We start from the raw sequence: 12,567 nt of genomic DNA on the forward strand, positions 1-12,567 counted from the left end.
GAGACCTTTCCTTTCATAGTATTCTCTAATTCCATTCCAGGTGGTCCACTCCCCAATAAAGTCCCCAAACATAGATATAGACCAGGTCCCCTGAGACAGAGCATAGGCTGACCTGTGCCCATAAACTAGGGGAAAAATATATACCTGAAAGCAGAAGTACACAAGAGCATGCAGGGAATACCCCCAACACTTCATCTGCACTATTCCAGTCTTTAGGTCCATGATTGTTCTACAATTTGTTTGGCTTTGTACGTTAACTCTCTTTTCAGCCACCAGGTTCTGGATGCTGACCAGACTTCCCTGGACAGACGACCCCATCAATGTGTACTGGAGCGCCACTTCCTCAGAGCCCCACCCCACTAGGGAAAGAGAGAGGCAGACTGGGAGTATGGATCGACCAGTCAACGCCCACGTTCAGCGGGGAAGCAATTACAGAAGCCAGACCTTCCATTCTCTGCAACCCACAACGACCCTGGATCCATACTCCCAGAGAGATAGAGAATGGGAAGGCTATCAGGGGAGGGGATGGGATGTGGAGATCGGGTTATGGGAATTGTGCAGAATTGTACCCCTCTTATTCCATGGTTTTGTTAATGTCTCCTTTCTTAAATAAATTTAAAAAAAAGAGAGAAAAAGATGGTGAAGCAGGACTGCAGGTGTCTGTCACTCTCCCCCCCTACATCCCCTTCCCTCTTGATTTTTGGCTGTCTCTATCCAATAATAAAGATAATGCAAATTTAAAACAACATAAAAATAATTCATATATATTACAAACACATATATACAGTATGCTCTTAGTTTTCCTCTATAGGTTGCAAAAGTAGTCGTGATCATTCTGAACATCGACTGACCCTGAAAATTCAACCTGAATCTCAATTCTTGCAAGAAATATTTGTTAAATTCTCCAGTTCACAGGAAGGAAATTGCTGGTGTGTTATAGGCATGATTCCTGCTAGCCTTCAGGCACCTATAGGTCGATAGGGGAGTTGAACAGATAGGAGTGAATCACTGCGACAGAGCTGTAAAGGCTTTGGGATAGAACTAGAGGAGTTATGTGGGGAGTGATAAGAGGAGACAGGTCTAGTGAGAGACAGTTTGATCCTGGGTATTTGGGCCAGGGCAACAGCACAATGGTTAAGCCAAAAGGCGCTAAGGTCCCAGGTTCAATCCCCAGCACCACCATATGCCAGAACTGAGCAGTGCGCTGGTCAAATAAAGGAGGAGTGGAGGGAGTAGGTAGCACTGATGGTCGTGCATAAGACTTGCATGCTCCCAGTTCAATCCCGAGCACCACGTGTGCCGGATTTACTATGCTTTCTTTCTGTTTTGCTGGTGTTGGTATGCTTTAAAAAACCTCTTCTGTTTCATTTGGTTAAATCCCCCCTGCTTAACACTGCATTCTATTTACATAACCACTGTATTCTATTTACATAACCACTATTAACAAGCACCACACTCCCTCCAGGGCATTAGTGGTTTAGTGGTAGAATTCTTGCCTGCTCCGCCCCCTCTCCTTGTCACACCCTGATCCTCTCCTTGTCACACCCTGATCCTCTCCTTGTCACACCCTGATATTCACCAGTCACTTTTCTCTCCACCCTCTCTACATCACATCCTGTTTACACCCTACTTGGCAAGTATATATAAAGACAGCATTGTGAGTTAGTTTAGTTTAGCTTTCCTGCATGAATAAAGAGATATTGCGTACAGCCCAGCCATGAGTCCCGGGTGGTCTGTCTCCCGTCAATGAAGCTCAGCCCGACAGCTGGCTCTCGTGAAACTGTCCCATATGAAATAAATCAAATTAACAAGTAAATAAAGGTGAACACAGGAGCCCTCCAAGCAAAGATCTGAATATTCCAGGTCAGGGAGTGCAGTTTTTATTTTTTATTTTTTGCCTCCAGGGTTATTGCTGGGGCTCGGTGCCTGCACTACGAATTCACTGCTCCTGGAGGCTATTTTTCCCTTTTGTTGTTCTTGTTGTTTATCGTTGTTATTGTTATTATTGTTACTGTAGCTGTTCTTGCTGTCGTCGTTATTGGATAGGACAGAGAGAAATGGGGAGAAGAGGGGGAGACGGAGAAGGGGAGAGAAAGAGAGACACCTGCAGACCTGTTTACCGCTTGTGAAGCAACCCCCTGCAGGTGGAGAGCTGGGGACTTGAACCGGGATCCTTACACTGGTCCTTGTGCTTTGAGTTATGTGCGCTTAACCCGCTGCACTACCACCCGGCAGGAAGGCACATTTTTAATATTTCTTTTATTTTTATTGTTGTAGTTATTACTGTTGTGATCGCTGCTGGATAGGACAGAGAGAAATGGAGAGAGGAGGGCAAGACAGAGGGGGGGAGAGAAAGACAGACACCTGAAGACCTGCTTCACCGCCTGTGAAGCGACTCCCCTGCAGGTGGGGAGCCAGGGGGCTCGAACCGGGATCCTTATGCCAGTCCCTGCGGTTTGTGCCACCTGCGCTTAACTCGCTGCACTACCGCCCGACTCCCTTTTTATAATTCTGTATCACCCTATCTTCATGCTGAATTTGCCAGTTATATTGATATATCAATTATAACCATGAACATTTTCAACTCTAATTTCCTCCCCCCCCCTTTTTTTAAGTTTCACATATACCAATTGACTTTTGACAAAAAAAAAAAAAAAATAGACTAAAAATTTTCCATCACTTCCTCATTATTACATTACGTGTTATGGTAATAAATTCCATCTGATTCATTATCTTTATTGGCTACTTAATTAAATTGGGACCACTTATTCTTAATTTAAATAAGCTTTTTTAACGTCTGAACTTTCCTTGGGCTTACTCATTTTCATGCTGAATCTTCCCCCATACCAGTACCAGAGATGAGCTGTAGATACTGTGACAGATGATACAACCACTGCTTAATTTTTCAGAAAATAGTGGAGGAATGTTCAACTGCCTGAAGATAAGACAAAGGGATCAGATACTTTCAGTTTATTTGTTCATTTGAGTAGCTTTGGTTTAGAAGTAGGAACTTCTTTTTTATAAAGATTTTATTTATTTATTTATTAATGAGAAAGATAGGGGAAGAGAGAGAAAGAACCAGACATCACTCTGGTACATGTGCTGCCGGGGATTGAACTGGGGACCTCATGCTTGAGAACCCAGTGCTTTATCCACTTCGCCACCTCCCAGACCACAGAAGTAGGAATTTCATATATCTGCAGTGAACTTTCCATTGTACACTGGAAGCTAGGAAGGGAAACCCAGCTTCCCTTCATCAAGCCTTTTCTTTCTTTTTATTTTTATATAAACAATTTTTTTTTAAAGAACTTATTTATTCATGAGAAAGATAGGAGGAGAGAAAGAACCAGCCATCACTCTGGTACATGTGTTGCTGGGGATCGAACTCAGGACCTCATGCTTGAGAGTCTAGTGCCTTAGCCACTGCGCCACCTCCCAGACCACCTTATATTTTTTTATTTTTTTATTTTTATTTTTTCTGTTTTTTTAAATTATTTTAAAATATTTATTATTTATTCCCTTTTATTGTCATTTTATTGTTATAGCTATTGTTAATGTCGTTGTTGGATAGGACAGAGAGAAATGGAGAGAGGAGGGGAAGACAGAGGGGGAGAGAAAGATAGACACCTGCAAACCTGCTTCACACCACCTGTGAAGCGACTCCCCTGCAGATGGGGAGCTGGGGGCTTGAACCGGCATCCTTAAGCTGGTCTTTGCACTTTGCGCCACCTGCGCTTAACCCGCTGTGCTACCGCCCAACTCCCATTTTTTAAATTTTTTACCAGAGCACTGCTCAGCACTGACTTATGGTGGTACAGTTGATTGAACTTAGGACTTTGGAGCCTCAGGCATGAGAGTCTCTTTGCATAACCATTATGCTATCTACCCCTGCCCTCTCTTTTTTTAAAAAAAATATTAATTTATTCCCTTTTGTTGCCCTTGTTTATTGTTGTAGTTATTATTGTTGTTGTCTTTCTTGGATAGGACAGAGAGAAATGGAGAGAGGAGGGGAAGACAGAGAGGGGAAGAGAAAGACAGACACCTGCAGACCTGCCTCACTGCCTGTGAAGCGACTCCCCTGCAGGTGGGGAGCCAGGGGCTCAAACCAGGATCCTCACGCCGGTTCTTGTGCTCTGTGGCACCGGCGCTTAAAGCGCCGAGCTACCGCCTGACTCCCCTCTCGTCACAGTTTTGAAAGGGTACACAGAGAAGTTGGGAACTGCAAGAATCCCAGCAAGAATGGAAGGCACAGTGTGTTTAAGTGCAAAGAGAACTTTAGCTGAGGCTGAAGCGGGTCAGTGGAATGGCAATGATGTAGGAGGTAATTTTCTAGACTATGGTTCCTGATCACACTAAGCTACAGAAAGAGTCTTGTGCACTGGGAAACTCACGTGCTTTGATGGATTGGGTTGAACTCGAGCCTCAACAAGAAGTTGAGCGGAATTAGACTTGTATCTACAAAGCAAAAGGAGAAATGAAGATAATCAGAAGACAAACATGTTTTCTTTGAATAAAAGTAAGACAGATCAGCAAGTGGCTGCAATGAAGTGTCTTTGCAATTATTTTCTCACAGACCTCAGCACAAAGACTTTCAGCACTCTGGAAAAAGAAAAACAAAACAACAAACAAGAGGTGGCACAGTGGCTAAAAAACTGGGGCTAAAAGTATAAATTCCCAAGTTTAACCTCTGACACTGCACGTGCCTGCCCGAGTTATGCCCTGGTCCTCTCTCTCCATCATTAATAAATGCCCCAGTCTCAGGCCGACCCCACCGCAATGGAGAAGGTTCCATCTCTCCCCGTCTATTCAATTGCTCAGAACAGTGAAACCCTGGCAAAAAGACAAAACAACAAACACAGGGTTTTTGGTACTTCATGTGGTACACCGGCTTGTCTCCTTCTAAAATGAATCTTACAATAAAAGGAAGACACCGTAAAATGAACTGGAAGATAATTCAATACATATAATTGGCAAATCTGTAAGCATCAGTCAATAACTAAAGCTCCTGACAGTATTTTAAAAGATAAAATAACTAAAATGAGCAAAAGATATAAGCAGCATTTCAAAAAAAAAAAGGAGGGGGGGGGACAATGACCATTAGCATGAAAAGATGCTACGGTGGACTGGGTATCATCTCCTGCACGTCTGCACACCCACACAAAAGAAAATACACAGCCCCAAACAAACATAAAGATGGAGATTCCCAGACAAGCAGAGACGTTAATTTAATGTTATTCCTGGCAGTGCCACAGACAGATCTGCCCGGTAGGTGTTATCCAGTAAAGTGAATGAAACACGACTGCTGCCCAACGCCCCCTGCAGATGTTCAGCTGGGGCCACTACGGAGCGCCAGGAGAGATGCGCAGAGCTCTAGAACAACATCAGTGATGCAGACTTGGAAGAGCGCACGCCACAATGCACAAAGACCCAGGTTCAAACCCCCACTCCCCACCTGTAGGGGGAAATTCTGCAAGTGGTGAAGCAGCGCTGCAGGTGTCTTTCTCCCTCTATCACTTCCCTCTCTCTTGATTTCTGATAGTCACTATCCAATAGATAAAGATAATTTTTTTTTTTTTTTAAAAAGTTAAAATGGCTGGGCGGTGGCACACCTTACAATGCACAAGAGCTGGGGTTCAAGCTCTCTGTCCTCGGGGGCGGGCGGGTGTGCAGCAGTGCTACAAGTTACCATCTTCTTTCTCCCTCCCTTTCAATCTCTTTGTCTCTATCAAACAAACAAACAAGAAAGAGAGGGAAAAAAACTATCATGCAGGCACCAAGGCCCAGTGATAACCCTAATGGGGAAAAAAAAAAGTTGAACATATATATGACTCCATGTCTATTAACATCCTATAAACACACAAACAAAAAAAACAATTTAAGAATCCTTAAGAAAACATTTTAAAAAACAAATTTAAAAAAGTTGTTACTGTTGTTGGATAGGACAGAGAGAAATGGAGAGAGGAGGGGAAGACAGAGAGGGGGAGAGAAAGACAGATACCTGCAGACTTGCTTTTCCACCTGTGAAGCGACTCCCTTGCAGGTGGGGAGCCAGGGGCTCGAACCGGGATCCTTACGCCAGTCCTTGCGCCTTACGCCACCTGTGCTTAACCCGCTGCTCTACCGCCGACTCCCGAAAACATCTAAATATTATACCCTCAGAGAAAGGCTTCCAGAAGATTCCCTATCACCCCATACCACTTAATTTCTAACTCTTAATTTCTGAATCTCACAAGATTGGCAGCCATATAAGTCTTCCCTCTCCCACAAAAACATCCTACATTCCCACCTGAGCATGCCATTCCTTAAAAACATTTAAGCCTGCTCCACTCTAAATTTCCTATACTGTGACCATTAGATATAAGGAAAGGGGGAGATGCTGGGAAATTGTGCAGATGCAGTCACATCTGCCATGTTGTCCCCTCAGGCTACTGCTAGTTCCCATGAGAATTGGGACATTCTCTGAGGGCCTGTTCCGCCATGTAGTGCCCTCAGGGCATTGTCTATTCCCCCCCGCAATAGTTGGAGTGCTTGGGTTACTCCTTCCTCTTCCCATTCTCGTGAGAGCTATTCCCATAAAAGCCCTTCTTCCTCTGCCCCTCGCTCTCTTGCCCGCCCTTCACTTCAATGTTTAGATGCAGGGAAGGTTGCTGCGCTAGGCGGCCATTTTTGCTACCGCCACGTGGCCCAGACTGCTGCTCTCTCACCCAACTCTGAGGTGCCAGCGCAAATGTGTTCCCTTTCTGCTCCAAACCTCCTTTTTCTGCGTCCCGCCGCTGCCGCAAGTGATACCAATTAATAAATAAAGATCAAAAAAAAAAAAAAAAAGAATCTTAAAAAACGTGAAAGCGCAGTCAGCTAGAAAGCTATCGGCTTCTCCTTGAGGGCCAAGCTTGTCTAGCTAGTAGCTGGGTTTTCTAAACTGGGTGTTTGTTTTGTTATCCTTAAAGAGCTCTAAGTGGTCTGGGAGATGGTTCTGTGGACAAGGTTTTGGATTGCCAAGTATGAGGTCTAGAGTTCAACCCCTGGCAGCACATATACCAGAATGATGCTGGGTTCCTCTCCTCATCAGTAAGTTAAAACCTATACACAGCACATATACATACACACACATGCATGCTAAGGAAAACATTTGATGACAAAAATCACTGGGTGGGGGGGTCAGTTGGTGGCACACCTGGTTGAGCACACATGTTACAGTGTACAGGGACCCAGGTTCAAGCCCCCAGTCCCCACCTGCAGAGGGAGAAGCGTCGCTGCAGGTGTCTGTCTCCCTCTACCTTACCCCTCTCTCAGCCTGTCTCTATCCAAAATAAACAGAAGTACTTTTAAAAAATACACCTAGACCCTTATCTTAATTAAAATTTTTTTAAATTATCTTTATTTATTGGATAGAAACAACCAGAAGTCAAGAGGGAAGTGTGTGATAGGGATACAGACAGACAGAGAGACACCTGTAGCCCTGCTTCACCACTCAAAGCTTTCCTCCTGCAGGTGGGGACCAGGGGCTTGAGGCCAGCTCCCTGCACACTGTACTATGTGTGGTCAACCAGGTGTGCCACCCCCCCACCCCTTTCTAGTTTTTTCTTTGCCTCTAGGGTTATTGCTGGGGCTTGGTGCCTACACCATGAATCCACTGCTCCTGGAGGCCATTTTTTCCCCTTTTGTTGCCCTTGTTGTCTATCATTGTTGTGGTTATTATTGTTGCTGTTGTTGCCGTCATTGGATAAAACAGAGAGAAATGGAGAGAGGAGGGGAAGACAGAGAGGGGAGAGAAAGACAGACCTGCAGATCTGCTTCACCGACTGTGAAGCACTCCCCTACAGGTGGAGAGCCGGGGGCTCGAACCGGGATCCTTACACCAGTCCTTGCACTTCATGTCACGTGCGCTCAACCCACTGCGCTACCGCCCGAGTTCCAGTTTTTTTTTTTTTTAAGTGACTTGATTTGTAGTCTGGAAGGCAGAGCTTTCACTTAAAAGTGAGAAGTCGAAATTCAATCACAAGGGCCAGTATACTGCATAATATTCAGATTCTCTCTGCTATTAATAAATCTTTTTTTTATAAAGTTATTTATTTGAGAGAGGAATAAAACCAAAGCATTATTCTAGCACCTATGATGCTGGGAATTAAAATCAGAACCTGGAGCCGGGTGGTGGCGTACCTGGTTGAGCTCACATGTTACAGTGTATAAGGAACAGGTTTGAGCCCCTGGGGAAAGCTTTGACAGTAGTGAAGCAGGGCTGCAGGTGTCCGTCTGTCTGTCTCCCCTTCCCTCTTGGATGTCCAAGAGTCATGGTTGTGGAGCTGAGTGGTAAACCAGCCAATTCAGACAAAACAAACAACCAGCCTGCAAGTGTTACAGAAGGACACTGACGGGGCCAGGCAGGGGCTCACCTTGTTTAGCGCAAATACTACAGCGCGCAAGGACCCGGGTTCAAGCCCTTGGCTCCCACCTGCAAGGGGAAGCTTCACAAGTGGTGAATTAGGGCTGCAGGTGTCTCTCTTTCCTTCCTATCTCCCCCTCCCCTCACAAATTTTCCTGTCTCTATCCAATAATAAATAAAAATATTTAAAAAAAATATTTTTTTAATTTTCTTTTTATATTTTATTTATAATATTTTCTCTTTTGTTGTCCTTGTTGTTTTTCATTGTTGTTGTAGTTATTATTGTTAATAAAAACACTGAACTAGGGCTAGCAGTGTAGCCTCCGTGGCCCCGCACAAAACCCGGGCTTGAGCATGGCCCCAAACTGCACTGAAGCTTCGTGCTGCGGTATTTCCCCTCTGCCTGAAGCAGTCGGCCTACAGCAGTGAAGTCTTGGTAATGGTGAGGACAGAAACAAAACCCTGGGGGCCAGGCAGTAGAACACTGGGGTAAGCGAACATAGTATGAAGAGCAAGGATCCCGGTTCAAGGTCTGGCTCCCCACCTGCACGGGGGTCGCTTCACAAGTGGTGAAGCAGGTCTGCAGGCGCCTGTCTTTCTTTCCCTTTCTACCTTCCCCATTTCTTTCTGTCCTATCCAATAAAAATGGGAAGAAAAAAAAAAAGCCTCCAGGAGCAGCAGGTTCATAGTGCATCAGCAACAACCCTGGTGTATCATATCACAGTAAAAGACTCTGGGGGGGGGGGGGGGTAAAGGTCCAAAAAAGATGACAGGAGACCTAGTGGGGGCTGTATTGTTTGTGGAAAACTGACAAATAGTATGCATGTACAAACTATTGCATTTACTGTCAAATGTAAAGCATTAATCCCTCAATAAAGAAATTTAAAAAAAAAGAAAAAGACCCTGAACTAAGCCCACTGTTAACAACAGGGATTGAAAAAGTATGGAACATTTTTCTCTATGATAAAATATTGTGCCAGGATTCAAACTCAGGTAGAAGATGCCAAAGACATCGGGAAAAGGTCACAATACACTGAGAAAGCAGGATGTACGACATGGACCTAAGCGCTAAGAATATAACACATGTATTTAAAAATAAATATACTCCCCAACATAAACCAGCATCATCACTGGCGGGGAGACAGGAGCTGAAGATGATGACTCACCTCTTCCTTAAAGATCTTACCTGTCCAGTATCTCTGCAACTTGCCAGTGGAAATTAACTAATATAAGCTTAGCAACTGAGTGAGATACCTAGAAAGAAGAAAAAATTTATGACTTTAGTTTCTTTGAGTATAAACACACACACATATTAATAGTATATTGCCTCAAGCCTCTGTAGGAGGCCACACAAGTGAAGTAAACCTCTAGCGAGGCTCACTATTTACAGATAATCTACAGGTATAGACTCCTTGTAAACACAACAACAATAAACACACACACACACACACACACACACACACACACACACACACACACACACACACACACACACACACACCCTGTTGTAGATTGCTACCAGCCACGGAGCCCTAACTGCAAGAATGACCTACAAGTCTGTGAGCAGCCTGTCTGGCTGTCTATTCTCCAGATGACTTTTCAGTCACACTGGTGACCACTATCAAAAAGCTTCAGTACATGTTGTGAGCCAGCAAGTCTAGCTGCAAATTCTCCCTGACAAAATGGTCAAGGAAATGTATTTTTTTTTAAAAATATTTATATTTATTTTTCCCGTTTTGTTGCCCTTGTTTTTTATTGTTGTTGTAGGATAGGACAGAGAGAAATGGAGAGAGGAGGGTAAGACAGAGGGAGAGAGAAAGACAGACACCTGCAGACCTGCTTCATGTCTGTGAAGCGACTCCCCTGCAGGTGGGGAGCCGGGGGTTTGAACTGGGATCCTTAGGCTGGTCCTTACGCTTTGCGCTACATGCGCTTAACCTGGTGTGCTACTGCCCGACTCCCAAGGAAATGTATTCTATAGTGTTACTGATACAGGTGAAAACAAAAGGAAAAAAAAAAGTAACGATCAACAGAAAAGAACTAAAAAAAAAAAAAAAAAATGGCAGTATCGATGAAATAGCATACTATGGAGTCATTGAAAAAGATGCCACAGAAGTAGATTTAGTGGCGGAGGTGGAAATGTACATTTTAATGTTAGGTTAAAGAAACCAAAAACCAGCAGTGGGCAAGGGTAGATAGCATAAATGGTTATGCAAAGAGAGTCTCATGCCAAAGGCACCAAAGTCCCAGGTTCAATCCCCTGCACCACCATAAACCAGAGCTGAGCAATGCTCTGGTTAAAAACAAACAAAAAAAAGTAGTAAATACTGTGGCTATAACATCTATGTACTAACAGAGGAGGGAATCTAGTTACAAAGCAGAGCATCCAGCATTTCCAGCGGGTGAGAAGTCACAGAAAACGATGTATTTGGAGGTGTGCCTGGTTCCCAGAGAACACTGCACAGCACAAGGGAAGTACCGAATCACAAAGAAACAAGGAAAAGTACTGTAGCCATGAAGCCACGGGAATACATAGAACTGCGGTACTCTACAGGGTCGAGTCGTTTTTGTTAAACCAGAGCACTGCTCAGCTCTGGCTTATGGTGATGTGGGGAAGTGAACCTAGGACCTTGGAGCCTCAGTCATGAGTCTCTTCGCATCACCATTATGCTATCTACAACCCCCCCACCCCAATTTGAGTTTTCAGAAAGAAAAAAATTTGAGAGAGAACGTCAGAGCATCACTCTGGCATATGTGGTGCCAGAGATCAAACTTGTGACTTCGTGCCTGACGGCTCATGCTCTATCCACTGTGGCACATCCTGGGCAGCATAGGACTGAGGGTCCCGTCCCCCCACCCCCAGTGCACTGCTCAGCCCAGGCTTATGGAGGAGTGAACTAGGGACTTTAGAGCCTTAGGCATGACAGTCTGTTTGTATAACTATTATGTTCCCCTGCCCAGGACTGAATCTTCAAAAAGGACCTACTAAGGACCTGTGAGCAGTGCAAATCTGGTCTATATCTACAAGCAGCTACAGGGAGGACAGCACCTGGTGGCCACACATGCCGCTCAGCATTCTACATTACTAAGCAAGGGGATAGGCCCGTGTTCGGAGACTGATAAACTGAGAGGCGAGGGGGAGAGAGGAAGAGAGAAACCTAACAGCACTGTCTCACCTCATGAAGCTTCCCCCCCCGAAGGTGAGGACCGGTGGCTTGAACCCCAGGCTCTTGAACTTAACCAGGCTTACCACCTGTATGATCGGTGCAGCTTCTGATTACAAAACACAGTGTTTTTGTTTGAGCTCCAGTCTGGAACCTTTTTGTTATTTCTTACTCGTCAGGTCCGGCCAGCCATATAGGCTCAGCTTTGCGCCCTGGCTTAGCATTTTACACACAGTGGCTACCAGGTCCCAGGAAGGCCGTGAGCCAGCGGATTATTTCCTGATGATTGATAATTTAGGTAAGTAGGTATAGATGTCAAAACCAGAAACTAAACAGCCATGGATTTCTGGGTTTAATTCACTTTTGTTTATAATCTGACAAGCTGTTGATTTCAATTTATTCTCAAACTGCTGACAGTAGATACACTAAGGTATTCTTTCCATGCTTCCACCAAGCAAGATAAACTCATTTGCTGCCTGCCAAATCCAACAACCATTTCTCATGCTTTATCTTACAGAACTGGACATTTAAATCCCGTCTACCTCACTACTCCTGTTGGTCGTTTATCGCAAGTCTCCTGTAGAACTTGTCTAAATGTGCCTTTCCCAAGCACTGTCTTTATTAGTGATTTAATATTGATCTACAAAATTATAAGATAACAAGGGTATAATTCCACACCGTTCCCACCACCAGAGTTCTGTATCCCAATCCCTCTAGCAGAAACCGCAGTAACTCTTCCAAGGTCACAGATATGGGCTGACTGTTAATTGCTTCTCTGGACATGGGTGCTGGCAGTTCAATCCATAAGCTAGGCTGTTTCTATCTTTCCCTAGTAGTACTTTTTTTCTTTTATTTTGCCTCCAGGGTTATTGCTGGGGCTCAGTGCCTGCACTACGAATCCACTGCTCCTGGAGGCCATTTTTTTCTTTTTGTTGCCCTTGTTGTTTATCACTGTTACTATTGCTGTCATTGTTGCTGGATAGGACAGACAGAAATGGAGAGAGGAGGGGAAGACAGAGA

General features: G+C 44.5%; 1 protein-coding gene across 2 annotated transcripts in view; it reads right to left on the reverse strand.

Annotated features, from left to right (window-relative positions):
• ARIH2 (ariadne RBR E3 ubiquitin protein ligase 2) overlaps positions 1-12,567 on the reverse strand; it is a 63,615-nt gene that overhangs the window by 20,005 nt on the left and 31,043 nt on the right. For both annotated transcript variants that reach the window (XM_007533575.3, XM_016192735.2), the window contains exons 3-4: positions 9,570-9,637; positions 4,392-4,455 (exon numbers count right to left, since the gene is read on the reverse strand). In XM_007533575.3, coding sequence (XP_007533637.1) covers positions 4,392-4,455; positions 9,570-9,637 — 132 coding nt within the window. The remainder of the gene's footprint in view (positions 1-4,391; positions 4,456-9,569; positions 9,638-12,567) is intronic.

This window comes from Erinaceus europaeus, chromosome 12, assembly GCF_950295315.1.
Source record: "Erinaceus europaeus chromosome 12, mEriEur2.1, whole genome shotgun sequence".
Classification (NCBI taxonomy): domain Eukaryota; kingdom Metazoa; phylum Chordata; class Mammalia; order Eulipotyphla; family Erinaceidae; genus Erinaceus; species Erinaceus europaeus.